This window comes from Pezoporus occidentalis, unplaced genomic scaffold, assembly GCF_034315485.1.
Source record: "Pezoporus occidentalis ecotype Australia unplaced genomic scaffold, CSIRO_AGI_Poc_V1 ctg182, whole genome shotgun sequence".
NCBI lineage: Eukaryota > Metazoa > Chordata > Aves > Psittaciformes > Psittacidae > Pezoporus > Pezoporus occidentalis.
The window spans coordinates 162,957-183,659 of record NW_026913662.1 but is presented as its reverse complement, the minus strand read 5'-3'; the positions used below and the strand labels follow the sequence as shown (position 1 = coordinate 183,659).

Below are 20,703 nucleotides of genomic sequence, written 5' to 3'. Positions count from 1 at the left end.
CTGAGTAGTGTTCTGTTTTCAAAATATTTTTTTTTTCTTATTTTAAAATATGTGAAGTATTTGTAAGTTCATGTAAATGCTATTCTTATTCACAGATAATGCACCTCAGGTAGCAATTACTGCACCAGGATCTGGTAACCATAGAAACAGCTCTACAGGCCCAACACCTGACTGCTCTCCTCCATCACCAGACACTGCACTTGAAAACATAGTAAAAGTTATACGTCCTCAGGTAGGTGCTCATCATAAGCATCATCTTATTAGTTCTGGTTTTGATTTTAGAAGCAGGCTATCATGCATGTGTTCTAAGAGGACATTATCACTATGCACATTTGAATAGGTCAGAGGCAGATAAACAGAATACAAATTATTTTTTTGTACTTGGGATGCAGTCTTGATAGCAGAAGATAGACTATTTTATGAACAAGCCCAGCAATGTACAGCAATGTATAGTGTCTCAACTTTTATCCTTCCTAACTGTATGTATTTCTAATAGTGTTTGGTGAACAAGGTACTTAATATATATAAAATTTGAGTGCCCTTTTTAATTCTTTAAGAAGTTGTCGTGGTTTAAACCCAGTCAGGTAATTCGTTTGCTCACTTCCCCCCCTTTCTTGCCCTCCCCCTGCTCTCGGAGGGACGGAGAGGAGAATGAATGCAACTTTTAATAACACAAATCACTACTGCTACCACCAATGATAATAATGATAAAGGAAATAAGAATACAACACCTCAGCACCAGCCGACCGATAACTTGCCCCCCCTCAGCCCGACCAAGCTCCGACCGATACCTCCTCCAACCCTGCAGTCTCCCAGCCCTTCCGGCTCACTCCCATATATATATGGAATACCTCTTTGGTCAGTTTGGGTCAGGTGTCCTGGCTCTGCTTCCTCCTGGCCTCCCCTCCTCCCTGGCAGAGCATGAGGCTCACAAAGTCCTTGGCCAAACCTAAACATCACTATCAGCTCTGTTCCCAAGCTGAAAGTCAAAACACTGCACTGCACCAGCTACCAAGAAGGGGAAAAATGAGTGCTACTGCTGAACCCAGGACAGAAGTACAGCCTTTTAAAATAAAAGCTGTAAAGTAAATAAATCTTAGAATTCAAGTTAGTAGTGAAGGTAGAGGTAATCAGCATAGAGGAGTTTATTTTGGGGTCATAGGGCAACATGGGTCAGAATAAACCTCAGGGGGTTATCTAGTTCCCCACTTAAAAAGGCATGACATTAGGCGTGTTAAAGCTAGCTGACAACTACACACTGAACTGACTGTGAGACTTTTCTGGTGGGAACCTGAAGAAATCCTGTCCTCTCCTACCAATTATTGGGTTCAAATGCAGCCATCTGTTCTTCATTGCTGAGCTGACCTCTGCCACTGAGCCGCTTTGATGCTAGTGGATGCAGGTTTTGTATCATCAGTACATTGCCAGCATTTGTTTTACTTGACAAGTAATCTGATGGATACATGATATCTTGGTAAGACTTCTATAGGACAGATTGTGTTGGTGCTATGCTTGTGAGCATGTCACAGTGATGAAAGTGAATCTTCCTTTCAGAACTCATTGGAGCACATATTTCAGAAGGTCTTGCAGACTTAAAGGTAATTTCTAGGAGCACCTGCTGGTTTTATCTAGGAGCCACTGGTTTCCTACAGCTGGCACTGTCAATGCACAATGATGCTAATGACTGGCTGCAAACCATCCCTCTGACACTGCAGTACCTTGGGTTCTATATCCTTGTTTAAATCTAGATTGCAGGGGGTCTAAAATAACTGCTTCCTCTCCTTTTGTCTTTTTATAGTTGTTTCTCATTTTGCCAGTTCCTGTAGTCTCTCTGTCCCTCCTACCCTACATTAGTATAGTACTGAAATGCCTCCTTCCCTCTAAGCTGTTTTTTATAGTAGGCGGTAAGCAAACAGAAAGGTATTGGAATGTTGTTGGGAACAAGCTGTTGCGTGATAGCTTATTGAAAATAGCATTTAAAAAGCCGTTTCCATCATGATATTGCCAACAGATGGACTCAGTACACTGAATGGTGATGTTCTCCTGCTAGTTAACTCTGAATGGATTCAGCAGATTCTGGGGAGCTATTTTCAAATTTAAATCATACCATTTACTGACTCCCAGTATTCTCATCGTTTTGCAGAACTAAAGCTAGTTGTGTGATATATATGGTCAGAACTTTACCACATTTTCTAAAATGTATCTCATGTGGCCCTACATGTGGCATACTTCCTATGCAGAAAATAGCAGCAGAAAGGCACATGTAGGTTTGTGCTTAACGTATGTTGTAAATCTATGCACTAATACATGAGAAGTTGAATATACTATGGCATTCAGATCCCATTATGCTTCTTTCTCCATGTATTTTATGCACATTCCTTCAATATTCTTCCTTTGTTTTTCTTGCTTACCTAATCACCTCCCCCAAAGATCTTAACCCAAGAATTTAGGCAACAAAGCTGTATATATTTGCAATATAATGTTTGCAAACCGTTAATGTTAATTCTGCCTGCATATTTAATTCCTTTATCCCGTGCCTGCTGCATTCAATTACATGGCAAGCTCTTTGAAGGTTAACACAACGGGATTCTATTCTTGACTGACCTCTTACCACTCATGTAAAACTAATGAATAGTGTTATACAATGCATGTAAAATAATTAATTATCTCTTGTCAAAAATGCCTCTTTGCACTTTTCTAGCAAAATAAACAGATTTTAAACAGATAGAAAGCAGGGATCATATAAATTTCCAAACCAGCTGTCATTCCTTTCCTCTTTTCATATGTCTTGTGCATCTAGCACAGGAAGGTGCCAGTAAAAGGTAGAATGGGAAATTCTTCAGCAGCTGGTTTTGCATTAGGCAGGCTTTGGTAACTTGGATGAAACTGCCAGGGAAGGCTGGCCTTTCAACTCATGTTGTTATTTACATTTATAGCTTTACTTATCTTTCCTGGAGAGTTGTGCATATAACAGTTCACCTGCAGTGAGAAGAAACGCTGTATTTCTGTGTAAGCAGCACCAGAAGGGACCAAGGATTCCTTCCTCCCACCAGTCTGGTGAGGGCAGGCAGTGCAGAGAGTGGAAAAGGGGAACCCTGGTGAGCTGAGTTAGAAGGCAGAGGTGGGGTCATTCTTCCTCCTGTTTTATTTGGCCTTTTCTTTCAGAGACTGCATGTCAGCTCACATGATGGCAGTGCATATACATGCTTCAGCACCCAACAGATTTTTAAGATGTTTGTATGAATGTGAGGTTAAGCACAGCACAGTGGCCTCTCCTCTCCCCTGTTCCAGAGACTCCCATATCAAATGCAGCTGGTGGGGAACCCTGTTGCCTACACCTGCTACATGGGGTCCCTGAAGAGGAGAGAGGCTGTGATGCTGCACTGCCAACACACTGAGTGAAAGTACCACAGCTGGCAAGTATGAGACAGGAACAATCTCATACACAAAGTGTGAATCCTGAGGGGACTGGCATGGTGGCACAGTCAGTTAAGAGATTGGTTCCTCAGAGTACATTCAGAACTTGCTTTTTCTTTTTCCTTCTAGGTTTCTCTTAATCTGGTCTTAATTATTCTTCATCTTATATTAAAAACATGCCATCATAAAGCCTGGCTAGGATTATGTATTTCCCCACCAACCTTTCACTCATGTTTCTGGAAATTCATCTTTTCTTTAATGATGAATTTTGAAGTGATAAACCTGAAGGTTGTTGTGACCCTAATGCTCCTGTCTTATGAGATGCTCTCTAAAATCTATCTAAACTTGTCTTTGGATATGTCTCAACTATTCCATTCAGTGTACTGTTACTAAAGCTAAAGCCTATTTTAACTGAAATGATGTATTTCCCTGGCACAGTGCAGCATTCTGGAGAGATACTAACTCAGATCTCAGAAGCAGTACTAAGTTCAGTGCCACAGTGCCACCCACCTCTACTGCTTCCAGCCCTGAAGTGAGCACTTAACAGTAATTCAGGGATCTGTATGCTTTTTTATCTGTGCATTTTAGCTATGGCTTTTAGCTATGATCTAGCATTTTGCAAATACATGAGTTGTTTTCAGATTTTCACAGGGTCAGCCTCCGAAAAACAGGGATTATTGAGAAGTTATATATATGCCGATAAGAAACAAATATAGTTGAATTTAGTTCAGGGTTTGAATCACTTGATCTTTTTTTTTTTCTGGATTGTCAGACAAGTCTTAGTAAGTTTTTAATTCATGAATTGCTAACTAATGAAGACTTTAAGAAAGTAGTACTGCTTCAATTTAAAGACATATGCCTCTGTGAAGTATGCTAACAGCACGTAGGAGAAAAAATGAGGTGTGGTAGGAGACCAAGTAGGTTAATAAGTTAACTGAAGTCCTCTGAAATGTTAGTCTCTCTTTCAAGTTTTACCTAGTTACATTAGTACAGGTAGTAAAATACAACTTACCTTATCAGACTTGAATTTTAGAAAGTGGTAGTAAAATTGAGTTTGTTCTACCAAAATTCCTATAGCTCTCTTTCTAGATGAAACTTCGACAAAAATGAGCTGCGTGTGATGTCTCATATATGTTTTTGTATTAGCCACTCAATTCAATAAGAATCTCCTTACTTTTTTGTTCAGGTCTGCTTCAAAAAAAATGAACTATATACATAGAGGGAGAAGGTGCACCTTTTTATCCTAGAGACTGTTTCTTTTGCCAGTGCTATTCGCTGGTGGGTGAATTGGGGGGTCTAATTGTCATAAAATTGAATTCTGACTTCTCACCTTTTAAATTCTTTATTAAATGTAAACAGCATTTGCATATTCTCTTGTCATCTTTTTAAGATATGTTTCAAATGGCTCACTATAGTACAGTTTTTGACATCTAAATGTGGATTATTTAAAAGTAACTTTGATTATATCTAGCATGAATTAGTATTTTCCCCATTTTATGTGAATAACCCAACTGCCTAAGAGTGTTGTTTCAGTGATATAAAGAGGGCTTCTGGTAGAAAGACAAAGGAAGAGAGAAATTCAGTGTGTCTGACATAATAAAATCTCATCATCTTGTTCTTGCTGGTTTTATTGCTAAGATCTGCAATAATCTATTGATTGTAATACCTTTTTATTTTTCTTGTGAGTGTTGTCTTTACATTAGTCAACATTTTTTTCTTTTTATCTTTTTTAACCTCTTTAAACAAAGTTACAATTTTATCTATGGTTCATTATTCCTCTGGCTAAGACATTTATCAATATAATAGAAGGTAACAGTTCAAACGTTAGAGGACAAAAGAAATTGTCTCATTTTTCTGCAAGCAGTAATAGAATGTTATAGGACATCTATAGCCTCTGTTAGACCTATTTCACTTCTTTGGGCTACCAGGTGTGCCTTGTGTAATGTAGAACTATTTTCTGCACATACAGTGAGCCTGATGTACCAATGCAGATGTAGTTCATCTAGGCATAAGGAGGTACAGGGACCATGACATTCCACCTCCCGTAACAGCCTGGGCGTTAATGGACAGAGTGACTGTAGGAGATATATGCTACAGAATCTCTCACATTGACCTAAAAAGTGATAGTAATTTACATTCAAGGAAACTATACCTCATCCTTTTTTGCAGTTGGGTGCAGGTATTACTTTCAACAAAACCAAACAACATCATAGAATCATAGAATCATAGAATAGCTAGGGTTGGAAAGGCCCTTAAGATCATCTAGTTTTAACCCCCCTGCCATGGGCAAGGACACCTCGCACTAAACCATGTCACCCAAGGCTTCATCCAACCTGGCCTTGAACACTGCCAGGGATGGAGCATTCACAACCTTCCTGGGTAACCTATTCCAGTGGCTTACCACCCTAACAGGAAAGAATTTCCTCCTTATATCCAATCTGAATTTCCCCTGTTTAAGTTTTAACCCATTACCCCTTGTCTTATCACTACATTCCCTAATGAAGAGTCCCTCCTCAGCATCCCTATATGCCCCCTTCAGATACTGGAAGGCTGCTATGAGGTCTCCACGCAGCCTTCTCTTCTGCAGGCTGAACAGCCCCAACTTTCTCAGCCTGTCTTCATACGGGAGGTGCTCCAGTCCTCTGATCATCCTCGTGGCCCTCCTCTGAGCTTGTTCCAACAGTTCCATGTCCTTTTTATGTTGAGGACGCCAGAACTGCACACAATACTCCAGGTGAGGTCACACGAGAGCAGAGTAGAGGGGCAGGATCACCTCCTTCGACCTGCTGATCAGGCTCCTTTTGATGCAGCCCAGGATACGGTTGGCTTTCTGGGCTGCAAGCACACTCTGCCAGCTCATGTTCATTTTCTCATCAACCAGCACCCCCAAGTCCTTCTCCGCGGGGCTGCTCTGAATCTCTTCTCTGCCCAACCTGTAGCTGTGCCTGGGATTGCTGCGACCCAGGTGTAGGACCTTGCACTTGGCATGGTTAAACTTCATGAGGTTGGCATCAGCCCACCTCACAAGTGTGTCAAGGTCCCTCTGGATGGCATTCCTTCCCTCCACGGTATCAACCGAACCACACAGCTTGGTGTCATCGGCAAACATGCTGAGGGTGCACTCAATCCCACTGTCCATGTCACGGACAAAGGTGTTGAACAAGACTGGTCCCAACACCGATCCCTGAGGGACACCACTTATTACTGGTCTCCAGCCAGACATTGAGCCATTGACCACAACTCTTTGCATGCGGCCATCCAGCCAGTTCTTTATCCACTGAGTGGTCCATCCATCAAATTGATGTCTTTCCAATTTAGAGACAAGGATGTCATGTGGGACAATGTCAAACGCTTGCACAAGTCCAGGTCGATGACATCAACTGCTCTACCCCTGTCCATCAGTTCTGCAGCCCCATCATAGAAGACCACCAAATTGGTTCAGGCAGGATTTCCCCTTAGTGAAGCCATGCTGGCTATGACCAAGCACCTTGTTGCTTTTCCTGTGCCTTAGCATGCCTTCCAGGAGAATCTGCTCCAAGATTTTGCCAGGCACAGAGGTGAGACTGACTGCTCTGTAATTCCCCGGGTCATCCATGTTCCCCTTCTTGAACATGGGGGTTATATTTCCCTTTTTCCAGTCATCGGGAACTTTACCTGACTGCCATGATTTCTCAAATATGACGGCCAGCGGCTTCACAACTTCATTCTCCAGCTCCTTCAGGACCCGCGGATGGATCTCATCAGGACCCATGGACTTGTGCATGTTCAGATTTTTAAGATGGTCTTGAACCAGATCCTCTCCTACAGTGGGCGCAAGGTCTTCATTCTCACAGTCCCTGCATCTGCCTTCCAAGACTTGGGTGGTGTAGTCAGAGCCTTTGCCAGTGAAGACCAAGGCAAAGAAGTCATTCAGAACCTCAGCCTTCTCCAAATCCTGTGTAGCCAGTTCTCCCAAGAGCGTCTTAGAGGCAGCTCTGAAAAATCACAGTTCCAGAAAATAAACTTTCAGAACCAATTGTTCCATAAACAGGATTTTTAAGTGGATTAGTATCACTATTTTCCCATGATGAAATAATGCTAGTTCCTTCCCTATGCCACCACCCTCTGCAGTACCCTTAGTTCTTCCCAAATGAATGCATTTCTTGTCACAGTTAGCTGGAGTTGACATATGACTGTCTCTGCAAACTTAGTGAAACCTCCACTGCAGGCTGTTGCACCGGTGCACTAATGCACAAGGACTCTACAAAGCGTCTACTGAACTTATTTTGTAATACAAAAAATCTGCTTTATTACATTTTTTGTCATTAAAAGGAGTGCTGAAAAACACTGTTATACAATAAATTCTCACCACTGTCTTTCTGAATGAGATCACAGGACAACTGGGGTGTAAAGACCTTCTTTCTCTCATGAACTGCTTTCCGTGCTCAGCTCAAGTTACAACATGCTCAGCCAGGAAAGGAGTAACTAGGAAAATCCCCATGGGGATCTACTGTGCAGGCACCCTATGCTTCCTACTCAGTTACACTTCTTTTTCTGGTGTTTTTTTGGTGCTAGACTTTGTGCAGCTCTGTGCAGTGTCCATGCTTAGCACAAGAGGCAAATAAAACTTTATTTATTATGATATGATTATGGTTATGAGTTATGATTATGTGGGAGATCAAACCCATCATGTCCAAGGTAAATCCACCATTGTGTACATGATTTTATGAAGTTCTGGAAGGTGCTGAGCATTCTGGAAAGGTGCTGAGTATTCCCAAAGCCCACTAAAATAAGGATGCATTCTGTGGTCCAGAGATGGTCAGATTTAGTCCTCATCATCAGTGTGCCTGGTCTGGATTGTTCCTCTGCATTATGTAGTGTTTCCAAGGTTGCATTAGGGCTGAAAGAACGTTAAGGTAGTTGACAGCAGTCAGTGACCTTGATTCTGGGTTTGAAGATATATTTCAGAAAATTTTCTATAGATTTTCTCTGTAAACCTTTAAAGCATCTATTCAAATCTACTGCTCACAGTTTGATATCTTCTCATTCTAATGATGCTGAAGTGAATTAACAAAGAAATAAATGGCTAAATAAAGGTCCTAACTAGGACTTAAAAAAAAAATAAAACAAATAATTAAACGATATACTGTCAGTGCCGTTAAGAGGTGGTTATCAGTTCATCAATGCATGACTTGAAAATAGGACAGATCTTATGAAAATCTGTTATTCTGAAATACTGAGTAGGAATTACAAGAAAAAAGGTCTATGGTTGGAATTGTCTCACAGGACTGATTTTTTTCTGTCCTGTATTACCACAGAATTAATGGTAGAAGACATATAACAGCTCCAGAGGAGGATCTTTAAAAAATATATAACTCCTTAGAGCATAATGGATGCTCTGTGACTACTTAATAGCAACATTAACCAAAATATTTTTATAGAGATGCATTGTAAAAGATCTCCTTTGACAAGTAACTATAAAACATAGTTCTATTTAGATCATTTTAATTAGAGCTAAGATAATATGAAAACATAAACACATCTACCCAATATACAGTACTAATGAAAACAGCAAACAGTATTTGTGAGGGCATTTAATTATAGTTCAACAGGATACTAAAGCAAAAGTACAAATTAAAGCAGAACGCTTTTTATTGTCAGGAGTGTTTTGTTTTAGAATATTACTTCTACGTGCATCTTTTTGCTTGGTTGAAGTTGGTTGCTTAGCTGGAGAGATTCTCTAGCTTCTGTTTCCTGATTCAATATAAGCACAAATTATACAGAAGAATAGAATGTTTTTAGTATCTGAACTTGTTACAGACCAAATTGTTGAAATACTGAGCATAAAGATATTTCAGACACTGAAAGGTAGCCATGTACATCTACACTAGTAAAACAAGCTTCTGAGCCCTGGAAGGTTGCATCTATACTGTTGAATTTTTAACACAATCCTGGGAATAATTTTGATCATATACTATTCTCTCTCTCCAAAAGTATTCACTGTCAGGCCTGATTTGGAATTTGGATGGGCCAGGGATCATTCCTGGTAGGTAATTCTGCTTTGAATACCCTGCTCTGAAGGCTAATGAATTCTAATAGTAGGGGCATGAACCAATCCATGACAGCTGCCCTGCCCCAGGACATATAATGCTTGGAAACAGCAACACAATGAGAATCTGGAAGATTAAAGCATTTCTGTAGTGCTTTGATGGGTATCACCAGATTCCTAGCATTTTCCTTTGTTTCTGTGTAGCACTTAGTGATTTTGAACTCCTCAGGTACTGAGTAATCCTGTATCATCATCCAAAAATGCACCAAAAATGCACCAAAATGCACATACATGCAACTTAGAAACCAGTCGTCACCTTGAACCTTCAAAATTGGTAATATACAAATGTAATGATATGAGCAATTTTCATAATCTGTATTTCAAAAAAGGATGTTGCTAACAGTTGGAAGCTGAGCTTTTTTTTTTTTTAAGAAAATAGCCTTACATCCATTTTCCAACTGTTTCAGTGAAAATAACAGTTTTTTAATACTTGAAAGTTAGGAATTTTTTATAGCTAAGGTATAAGACATTCCTCTTATTTATCAAAATTATCTCTTGCAATTTGAAGCTCATTTCAAGGAATGTTTTCCCAGGATAGGAATAATGGTGTATTCTCAGAATCTAGTCACATCTGTCAAAGAGGAAAACTGCTTTGAAGTTATTACATTTTTTAGCATTCAGAACTGCTGCACTTCACAACCCACAGCTGCCTTATTGTTCCAATTAAAATGAAAGTAGAAATCAAGGAAAATGGAAACTGGACCATCTCTTTTTTCCCCCTTATTTATTTCCAGTCTGATTTGTCATCTGAGACAAGACCAGAGGTGGAAGATGGAAGGGGGCAACAACCTCTGACCTTTAATTACATATTCCAGTGGAGGACTTGTAAAGAAGAAGTTAATATAACATGCACAGAGGAAAACAGAACCACAGGAACAGAACGTACTGTGGTTATATGGTACCTAGAATCACACTGTGTGACTTCCTGACCATAGGCTGCAGGAAAGAGTGATATGTCTGTGCCATCCTTGAGCATGTCACTGGCAGTGAAGTGATCAACATATGCCAGTGGGACAAGAGATTACTGTGAAGAAGTTGGAACTTGCTGCTCATGCAGGATGCAAGATATGTCTTTCTTTAAATTAAAAATCAGTCAAACAGAAATTTTTAGGACATTGGCACTATGATGTCATTAAAAATGAATCTTGTTTTAAAATGCACTATGCTTTTAGTATTGAAAAGTATATACCGTTAAAAAACAGATAAACCACTTTTTAATATATATATATTTATTTACTTATTAAATTTCCATGATCTTGTAAGGCCCCTGTTGTGGCTGCTTGGGCCGTATTTGTTGCCAGCCACTGTGTAATATCTGCCTTCTGCTTTTAAATTAAATTAAGATGCTGGGAAGTAAAAACAAATTTTTTTTTTTTTTTGTAGTCATAATTTAAGTATCTATAAAATGAAAAAAAAAGAAAATTGTATTACCTTATTAAGACACAACATCTCTTCAACAACATGGAATTTTGAGGCTTGACAGAATAAATAATTCAGGAGTCTAGTAATAGTTCAGTGCAGTCTTTCACTTCTAGGTGACATAGATGAATCAAACCTATATCCGTTGTAATCTCCAGGTTTGCAGTTTCAAGTCTACTTGATCATCTTAGTTCAGATCCTTTTATTTGGATAACTTCTGGCAGCAGCATTGACTAACGAAAATGTATCAGGCCTGCTGATTTCTGCAAATCAAACCTGAGGTACTGGATACAGGAGTAAGTGAAGAAGCCTTTTTTTTTTCACAGGCTGTGTTTTACCAAGGAAATTATGAATGTTATGGGATTTTATATAAGTGCACATGAGCAAAAGAGACAAAGATAGAGATGGTATGTTGGGATGTTGAGGCAGAGGATAGAAGACTGAGAAACCATAAAAGTGATGTGAAAGTTGTATTTGAAAGGGATGACAGAGGTTAAAATCAAATTCACTAAAGGACAATGAGAGGGTTGCAGTGACTGATAAAGCCGGTGGGAGATAAGACTGTTACGGAGTTCGTTTGAGAGACCTTGATGACAAAACCACAGAGAAAGCAGAGAAGCAAGTTTTGGAAGACCAAGTAGAAGTGGAATCAGCTATCAAGAGTGATACTATCAAGAGATACTATCAAGAGTGGTTTAGAGTAAAACAAGTTGTTTTCAAGGGAATATAACAATACATAGGAGAAAACAGAAAAAGCAAGAGGTAGAAGGGAAAATGAGTATGTACAATTAGAATTCTTTTCTTAAGAAAGAAGAAAGCTGGAGAAAGGAAAATTTCTGAAGTAGGAGTGAATCGATCAGGGAATGAGAAGAATGGATTCGTCTGGGCTGGTACCAAAATGAGGGATTTATGTGGGCACATGGCTACACCCATATGATGTTGTATATGTGAGATGAGCCTGAGAAAGGGGCTACAGCATTTTACTTTCTTTGCTAATTTTGCATTTTATGTAATAGCTAGAATTTGAGAGTGTGGGTTCAGTTCTTTATACTATCATACATTTTCTGCATGGTATAACACAACTGAAACCAGTTTTTGTATTATGCAGGACAACTGGAATTTGTCAGGATTTACCAAAATGCAGAATTTCCTCAGGCTCATTGGGTCTTAGTGGTTTAATGAGCTACACATCCGTCACTGGGAGAGCTCTATACCCTAGTTCAGCATCTGTAAAATGGGGCTAATAGCTCTGCCATAGTGCAGAGGAGTGTTGTGAGAATTAATTCTTTAAAGACTGTGATGGTGCTATGTACACAAATCCCAAAGATAAATGAAGGCAGAGTCACAAGCTTATATTGCAGTACTTCAAAGCTGGAAAAATATTTTTAAGTTAACTGAAGAAAAGAATTTTGCCCTACTGCCTCTGCTAAATGTTATGAGAAATATTTGAATAGTCCCTTGTGTGCTTGCAGTGTTACATGGGAGTCATGGTAGCATTAGAGAATTTACATGCAACTTCCATTCATGGGAACACTGTAAGTCATTACTTGCCTCTGACAGTATGTGTATTTTGATGCCTTTTCCTGTTTTGCAGTGTTCAAAGTGGCATCTTTCATTGATATATGTTCATTACTGATTTAACATGCAAATATTTTTATTAGAGATGATTTGAAAGTCATTTAAAATGTGTTATTACAATATCTTTCAAAATTTTTATTGGTATATTTTTGCTTTTGCATTGATAAAGTTTCTTCATTAGCATGATTTGGTATGCTGGTTTAGTGTTTTTCTGGGTCAGTATTATGACAAGTGAAGTAATAGTCATGAAGAAACACTTTAAGCAAAATCAGTCATTAAGGAGGTTCACACGTAACAGGTAAATTAAATACATGAATGTAATGAATAAAGAATATCTACTTAATGAAAAATCTGCATATGGCTATGTAGCATATGTACTGGGGTGAAATTAAGCCATAAAATTGCTACAATTGCACAAGGGTTTTCTCCATGTGTTCAGGTGTTTTGGTTAGTACAAGGAAGACATGTAGTGGGCAAAGCTGCTTTTGGTATAAAGAATGAAGGAAAAATCATCTCTTTGGGACAGAGTTTTGTGTTTATACAATCTCCACAGCTATAGAACCCTGACTACATTTCCTGGACATTACAGTATTCCATGTAGCAAATAATCTTCGAATTATTCAGGACCTATCAGAAGTTATCTTAGTCAATGTAATTTAGAAATGTCTTTGGCAGATGCCATTCAGGAACCAAGGTACAGGACTCCAGTATGTGACTTGTTAATTGCTGGCTACACATTCCACCAGTAAGGCTGGAATTTGACTCCATATTCTAATACATGAAGTGTTAGAGTGTGTCTGTGTGTGAGCTACAGGTGGGATTCAATCTGGGACTGAAACACGTGTGCTTTTGACTCTGTGTATAAGAATTTCTGTCTAATTTGCATTATAACCTCCCATCATGCTCAGGATAGATGTGAGGTTCAATTCTCTCCCCAAAATGGCAGCTGGAGGCCAGGTAGGCTGCCCCAGGGATTCTTCAGTGATGGCAGATACCTGAGCTAAGGGCAGTGAACTGATACCAAGGTGACTAGAGTGAGGTGATCTGTTCTCTGGACTGTATTGATTGTATTGACTAGATTTCAATTGACTGTAATGAGAGCTTAAATATTTAGTGGAGATGTAAATAGCTGTGCTGTAAATTTAGTTGTTTAAATCCAGAACTGAATTTAATCCTAACTATAGAAAAAGATATTTTTTTTCCTACAGTTTTTGTGCAAACTGTACTTTAGAGAGACACAAGCAGAGGGATGCAGTCAACACAAACTGGTTTACTGCATCTCTCTTAGCATATATTATATGAACAATTAACATACTTTAACAACATAACATTTTACAGGACCAAGCAAAGGTGCAAAAGGCTTCTCTAGCTATCTACAAAAGCTCAGATGCTAGATTCTTGTGTAATTATGTGGAAAAATTATTGGCACATGTTGGCAGATGGACCTTGTTAACTCCAGAGAATGTAGCAGAAGTGTTTTGCTGTAGAGTACTAGAGGCTGCGTGGGGTGCTGTACAGAATCATTAGATTGGAAAGACATTAAACTGAGATATGCTTCTCTGAATTAATAATGTCAAAGCCCCAAATAATATAGGAAGTATTTTACATCACGCAGGTCAACAGATGGTTGCATATTATTATCATGAGCAAACAGAAAACATGTTTCTAGCTTTCCATAATCAGGTTTGAAAACCACTTCAGACTTATTTTATATCACTGACCCATGTCTTCAGAACAAATCATAGCTATTTATTGATGGACATATTTTTGGAATCTGTGAGCATTTGTCAACTAAACTGATCTGTAAAAGAAGCTTCAGAACAGTCTGGGGTGGGTTTTTTTTTGTTTGTTTTCCCCTTCACCCTCCTTCCCCAAGACCTTGCAGATGGCTTTGTGAAAATAGCTTTGTGAAATAGCTGATCACCTTTAAGTTAGTGAAAGGCTATATGATGTATCAGATGCTTCTGGGGCATCCCAGCTGCCTTTTGTGATAGGAAGTGTCTGAATTTAAGAATAACTGGAGATTTCACACATCGTGTTACTTGAAGTGTCACCTTTTCAACTCAGAAGCAGAAGTCCTTCAAAACCACAAAAACACCACTGCTTGGGAAAGGGGCCAGAAACGTGTTTCTAAAAGAGTGGAGTTCTATTCCAGTTTTAGAGATAATTAGGTCATTGATTCATTTGTTGTCCAGCAAAAGCATGCAGTTTAGGTTTAATTAATACACATGAATATTTTTGGTCTGATGCGAGAGTTATTTTGGCTCAGGTCCCAATCAATGGCTTTTAACCAAACTGTTTGATGTTGGAGTTTGTCCCTTTTTATTGAACTCTCCTATGAAATCACTAGACTTAGGAATCAGTCTTTCAAAGCAAAAGCTTCTTTTAATTATTAAAGTAAGTAAGTAAATCCCTTCAATAGACCATAGATAAGTTCCAGATGAATGCCTGAATTTACTCTTCACAATATTTCTTAGTTTTAACAGGACACAGTTAAATCACTTTGTGCCCAACACAACGTAACAACCAACATTATACAGACCTAAACCTATTCAGTTTTTTGTTCGACATTCCATTAAAAAGAGTGAATTTTTAGTGAAAACAGTCTGGTTCTGTATTTGTAACACAAACATTGTGAACTCATAACATAAGGACTCATAACCTAAAAATGAAATAGACCACAAACAAAATTGAAAATTACTCCACTGGGATAGATTGTATTTTAACAGGTAGTTCTAAGTAAGCGATGGTGAATAGCTTCATGGTCCAAAGAAGATCTTATTGCTCCCAAGGCAACAATTTGACACTAATGATGCTAATAAGAAGCAAATTCTTGACCTTTACAAATATTCTGACCTGTTAGGCCTGGCATGCTAATAAAAGAAGAGTTAAAGTGCCCTTTATTCTCTTTTTCTATTTACTTTTCCCATCTTTATTTATCTTAGACAGTCATTCCCGAGATATTTATCACTGTCATGAAATAAATATACTGACAGCTGTAAACTTCGAAGCAGGGCCTATTTCGGAGATGTTTATTGGTTTAGGTCATTAGTCTTGAAGCATTAAGGAGTATGGTTAGTGTTAGGATATTTTGAGTATGGAGCCATATGGCTCCTGCAACAGACTAGCGTGACATTTCAAACTTTCAGTGGTCTGTGTCTTATAGTCCATGACATCAAGCACTAAGGTTATACCTGTATTAATAAGTAGTGCAATGCGATTGGAACAGATTTATTATTGAAAAACATTGTTCCTGACAGTTACGCTATATAGATTTAACTGGTTTTTAATTTGGACTAGCATTAGTGTGATCCTATGGTCAAAAGGCCATGAAGAGTTGGAGCACATTTTGTACAGTCCTGGAATGTACTTTGTGATGTAGATCCACCAAAAAGGAATGGGCTTCTCATGCTCTGAAGCTGCTCTGCAGTCCAAAACACAGTCATTCAGCGCGGTCAATTCAGAGGTTCACTTTGAAAGTGAATAATACAGATTTTGAAACTGAATAATAAAATTGATACAAGCTATTACAAAGTTTTTCATTATTCCATGAAAACTCATGAAGAAACTTTGATTTTCATGTATGTTTTTAAAGCTGACACTTTTCCCCTCAGCTACTGGAAATTTCAGTTTTGAATATTTACAGCAGCCGTTTATAAATAGATTAAACAGCAGAAAGCTGCTTTCGAGTGATGAGTGCTTGTTATTATTTTGTAAATTCCATTAAGCAGGCATCAGCGGTCTAATTGTTTTGCAAGATGTGCCCAGCAATGCAGCTGGTGAAGAGCTCCCTTTCTTATCGAAAGATGATTACAATTATTATATGCAAGGCTGTAAAACACCATTTTATTTTGAATTAAATTGATTAGAATGGAGACCTGCTTTTTTTTCTGATAAAGATTAATCCAGATTTTTGAAGGAAATTATCTCTCCACACCACAGCTTGGCATATGAAATGATTTTTGCAAGTAGAACCTTTGAACCAAATAAAAACAGTAAAAGGAGAGAAACCCTATTTAAATTTATTACCTGTCAAGTAATGAAAACTATGCAAAAAGTCTGTATTTTTCACTCTTTATTTCTATTTTTCTTGTAGCCCAAGCAGCGCACATCAATAGTATCTTCTCTGGAATTTCACCGAATGAATCACAGCCACAATTATTTTGAAATCAACACATCCATTGGCTGTACAAGTTTTATTTCTACTCCTGCAATCAGTCCAGCTAATTATTCCTTTGGATCTTTGGAATGCAGTGTTGAAGAGAAAGAACTTCCAGGTATAGAAAAAAAAAAGCTTACTTTGCCTGTCATCAAGGCTTTACAAAACTATTGGTCTTTGGGCTTATGCTGGAATTGCTATTGTCTTTGGTAGTGAAATACATTTATCATAAATACACAAAGTTCTTTCTTATATTTTTCCTGCTGCTTAAAAAAGATTCTCATATTCTGTGACCAATATTTTTAAAATATACTTGTTCCTGAATGTTATATTCTGAATAAACCAAACTTTGTTTTACAGAAATGTCGTGAACTTAGGTATTGTAGTTTTTGAAATTACAATGATTCAGGTAGATATCTACTATCATCTTTGTGTGGCCAGCATACTTGAATATCAATTTCAAGTTGAGAAAATATAATTAGAAATCATTATGTAACCATCAGTAAAGATTAGGAAAGGAAGATTTCTAAGTAACCTGACATTGTTTCTGCAAGTGGTAGTCATTGAATAGTTAGGGACGTGCTTCAATAAAGCAGAACTTTGATATATTTGCTCTGATGATGAGTATAATAGAATAATAGTGTGATTGTAACTGTGACGTTTTATCTGTATATAGAAGTTTACATAATGAAAATGCTTTAAAAAGGATTAGAATAGTTTCTTCTTCACAGACCAAAACTTCAAGAGCAAGAAAGTGTTAATAAACTATGCATTTAGCTACTTCTGCCCCTTCAAATTTCATATGTGAGTTGCTTTATTTAGGCTAAACTTGTAGCAGAAGACTGTAGTATTTTGGAAAGCCAATGTATTGAAACAAATGTCTTTTGGTAGCTAGTTTATATAGTCTGCAGATGGAATTATTTCTTTTAAAGGTATACTGTATTTAACGTATAGATAGAAGTAGATTAATATAAAAAAAACAGAAATATTGAAATTCAGTACATACTTATCAATTGGCTTCTGGAGCATTGGTCTTTAAATGAGATGAATCCTCTACATTCCTAGTTGTTAGGCTTTGAAAGTTCTGAAAACTGTTGCTTTTAAAGGATCAAAAAAAATTAGTTTCCTACTTAGATCAAAGGAAAACTATATTTTTAAAGAACTTTCATGAAATAAGTTGAGTGAGAAATCCTGTTATTGTGAAGAAAAATTTAAAATGATCAGAAATTATTCATATTATTTTTCTTGTCCTTTTTCTTGGATTTTTTATTGTCTTTGAAACTAAAGAATGTGCTTATATTCATAGATATGGCAAATCTTTTCAAGCCTATCTGGAAATAATTAATTTGAATGGTATCTTTTATTCCTAGGTCTGGTGTCTTTTGATTCTTTAGGGTTTTGGGTGGGTTTTATTGTTATTGTTTTTTTCTACTGTAAATTCTATGCAGAACAATATCACAATTTTATTCTGCGTAGTTGAATGACACTTAATATGTCCTGATATTTAAAGGAAAATATAAGAAAACAGAACATTCACTGGAGTTAGATAATGAAATTCTCCAGACTTCTGATGTTGCATGGTTTTGGTTAAATTCTGCATAATATCTGGATTTGTTTTACTTTTATCTTTGGTTAAATCTACAACAGATTGCACTCAATAACTTCTAATAACTGCATTGGATTTGGTCTGAAATTGGAACTATAATCTCATGCTTACTAGAACCGCACATTTTTAATTTGTGGATGATTTGATTTATTGATTGAGGGGAAGCTTGATTTCCTCTTGTCTCTGCATAGAAAGCTAAGAAAAATTAACAAAGGCAAAATGACTGAAGTTCTAGGCATCTTCTACAAGTTTTTCAAGAGTACAGTTTACCAGAAGTAAATTGTTGATTTACCATCTTTAAGTGACATAGTAATAGAAGTGGATACTGATTTCTACCCTATAATTATTTAAGTAAAATATAGGATCACAGGTGAGACACAATCTGAGCCTGAATGAAAAAAAAAACAACAAACCCCAAAACATTTTATTTTGCTCATTGAGGTCCTTTTGACTCCTTAAAAAAGGTAGGTGAGTTGTAGTTCTGCAAGTGACAAGAAATACTAATGTGTAAAGACAAGAGCAAAATCCAGAAAGAGCAGATCAAAACTGTCTTTTCTTTAAAATGTCTCTGATTCTTGTTGCTTACCCGGATTGTTAAAAGCTGAACTTTCAATAGTGAAGGTTAGCAAGGAGTAGCAGAAGCAGAGTTCTGCTACAGCTTTTTTTCTGCTTTAGCTAGCTGGTTTTTCACTGAAAGGTTCCTTGTTCCTATTCCAGATCTACAGTGAAAACAAATACAATTCATCATATGTCTTGATTATAAACCTCTGAATTGCCAACTTGTTCTGAAAATTCATGGAAGACCTGCACCTTAGAAGAATGTTTAATTCATTTATAATTGAGGATTAGCAGAGGGATTAGACTAGATGATTTCCAGCAGTCCCTTCCAAATCTGATGATTCTGTGATTTGTGTGAATTTGAGTGTTTCATTCTATATTATATTCTTGGGCATTTATGTGTCTCATGTTTATTTTAAAAGCTGTCATCAGCAAAAAGCAATGAATTATTTTGTCATGCTTATTGAGGTCAAGGGTCTTCTGGTTGACCAGAAAGAGATAATATACAGAAGGAACCCATTTTCGTAACTGCAGCTAGTAGTTTTCTGTTGTCTTCTTTGAAACAATCAAAATGAATTTACAGGATTTCGAAATCAGGAACTGCCATCTAAGTAAGGAATTAGTATTTCCCTACTCAATTTCAGTGTTTTCATATTTTCTTTGGGGAAACTTGTAATGATTCATTATCATTTAGACAAGAATGGGAGATGAATACAGCAAAATAATTATTCTGATTCTAAAAGTCTTCATCATTTTACCTCTACCTCAAAAGTCTGCTACCAAAGAAGAATCAATCTCTTGTAACTCTTGGTGGATTAGAGAAAACTCCTTTTTATTTTGGGGATCACAGTTCTACTCTTAGTGTTTGCTAATTCCCTACATTCCCTGATTTGAAACAGGGATCCTGATTTTCAAGGAGTGTATTTCTGTCAAGTAGAAAAACACTGACCTCTACCACAGTACTATATTATCTGACTGACAGCATATGACAACATTTTCTGATTAATTAGCTGCAGAGCTGTCCACATACAATGGTAAGTATGTGCTTTAGCTTTGGCATTGGATGGCCTTGTTGTGTAAACAAAACTATGTGTGTTTCTTGCGTAGATAGTAGAAAGCATCTTAGTATCTGGTTGCCTGAAAGCAAAATATAGATTGTGTTAGTTTTGAACTTTAACTGGTGGAAGAGCCAGCAAGTTGGTGGGAACTCTTCTCTCATTCTAGTGTACACAGGATAGACTGTGAATGCAGCTTTGGTGTGGCCTATTTTCACAGCTTTATTTGCAGCAAGAACATGGACTTCATAGAAGTATTCTCAAATTCAGAGTGAATGATTATCCTTTTATAGCATTGTATTTCAAGTCAAGTTGGAGATAAGTGGATCCAAATACTAACAGCTGCTACCACTAAACTTTCTATATTAAAATTGAGTCCACTCCATAGGACAGGGAGATCATTACTGAGTGTAACTCTGTCATGGCAAGATGGTAGTCATTTTCTTGATCATCTGAATTCATGTTTAGTAGGTGTTTTTTGTGGTAACAAAAATGAAAAATTAAAAACCTCATAATCAGTTGATGGTTTTGTATGTGAGATGTTCCTCATGTAACTTTGACCATGAAGACCAGTAGATGTGCAAGATCATTCACTCCAGAAGAGGGCAGTCTGGGCTTTCAGGAATATGCCTCTTTAATATCATAGCTCTATGCCTTGTTATATACATCCCCGAAGTTCTTTTGAAACTGTAAATTTCAAAGATTAAAGGCAGCAAAACTGTGGCCATCTTGGTAACATCAGCTTGGCACAATCAACACTTGCAGTTGAAATTGTCACTCTGGATTATGTTATTTTTCATTTCTGCTTGATCAGTCAGGATAA

The 20,703-nt window shown here is 37.5% G+C and overlaps 1 protein-coding gene across 5 annotated transcripts in view; it reads left to right on the top strand.

The window, feature by feature from the left end:
* LOC134162035 (ankyrin repeat and sterile alpha motif domain-containing protein 1B-like) overlaps nt 1-20,703 on the top strand; it is a 309,404-nt gene that overhangs the window by 155,640 nt on the left and 133,061 nt on the right. For all 5 annotated transcript variants that reach the window (XR_009964170.1, XM_062615455.1, XM_062615451.1 and 2 more), the window contains 2 exons: nt 96-232; nt 16,599-16,779. Coding sequence is in view for 4 of the 5 variants with exons in the window: in XM_062615455.1 (XP_062471439.1) it covers nt 96-232; nt 16,599-16,779 (318 nt within the window). In the remaining variant the exon portion in view is untranslated. The remainder of the gene's footprint in view (nt 1-95; nt 233-16,598; nt 16,780-20,703) is intronic.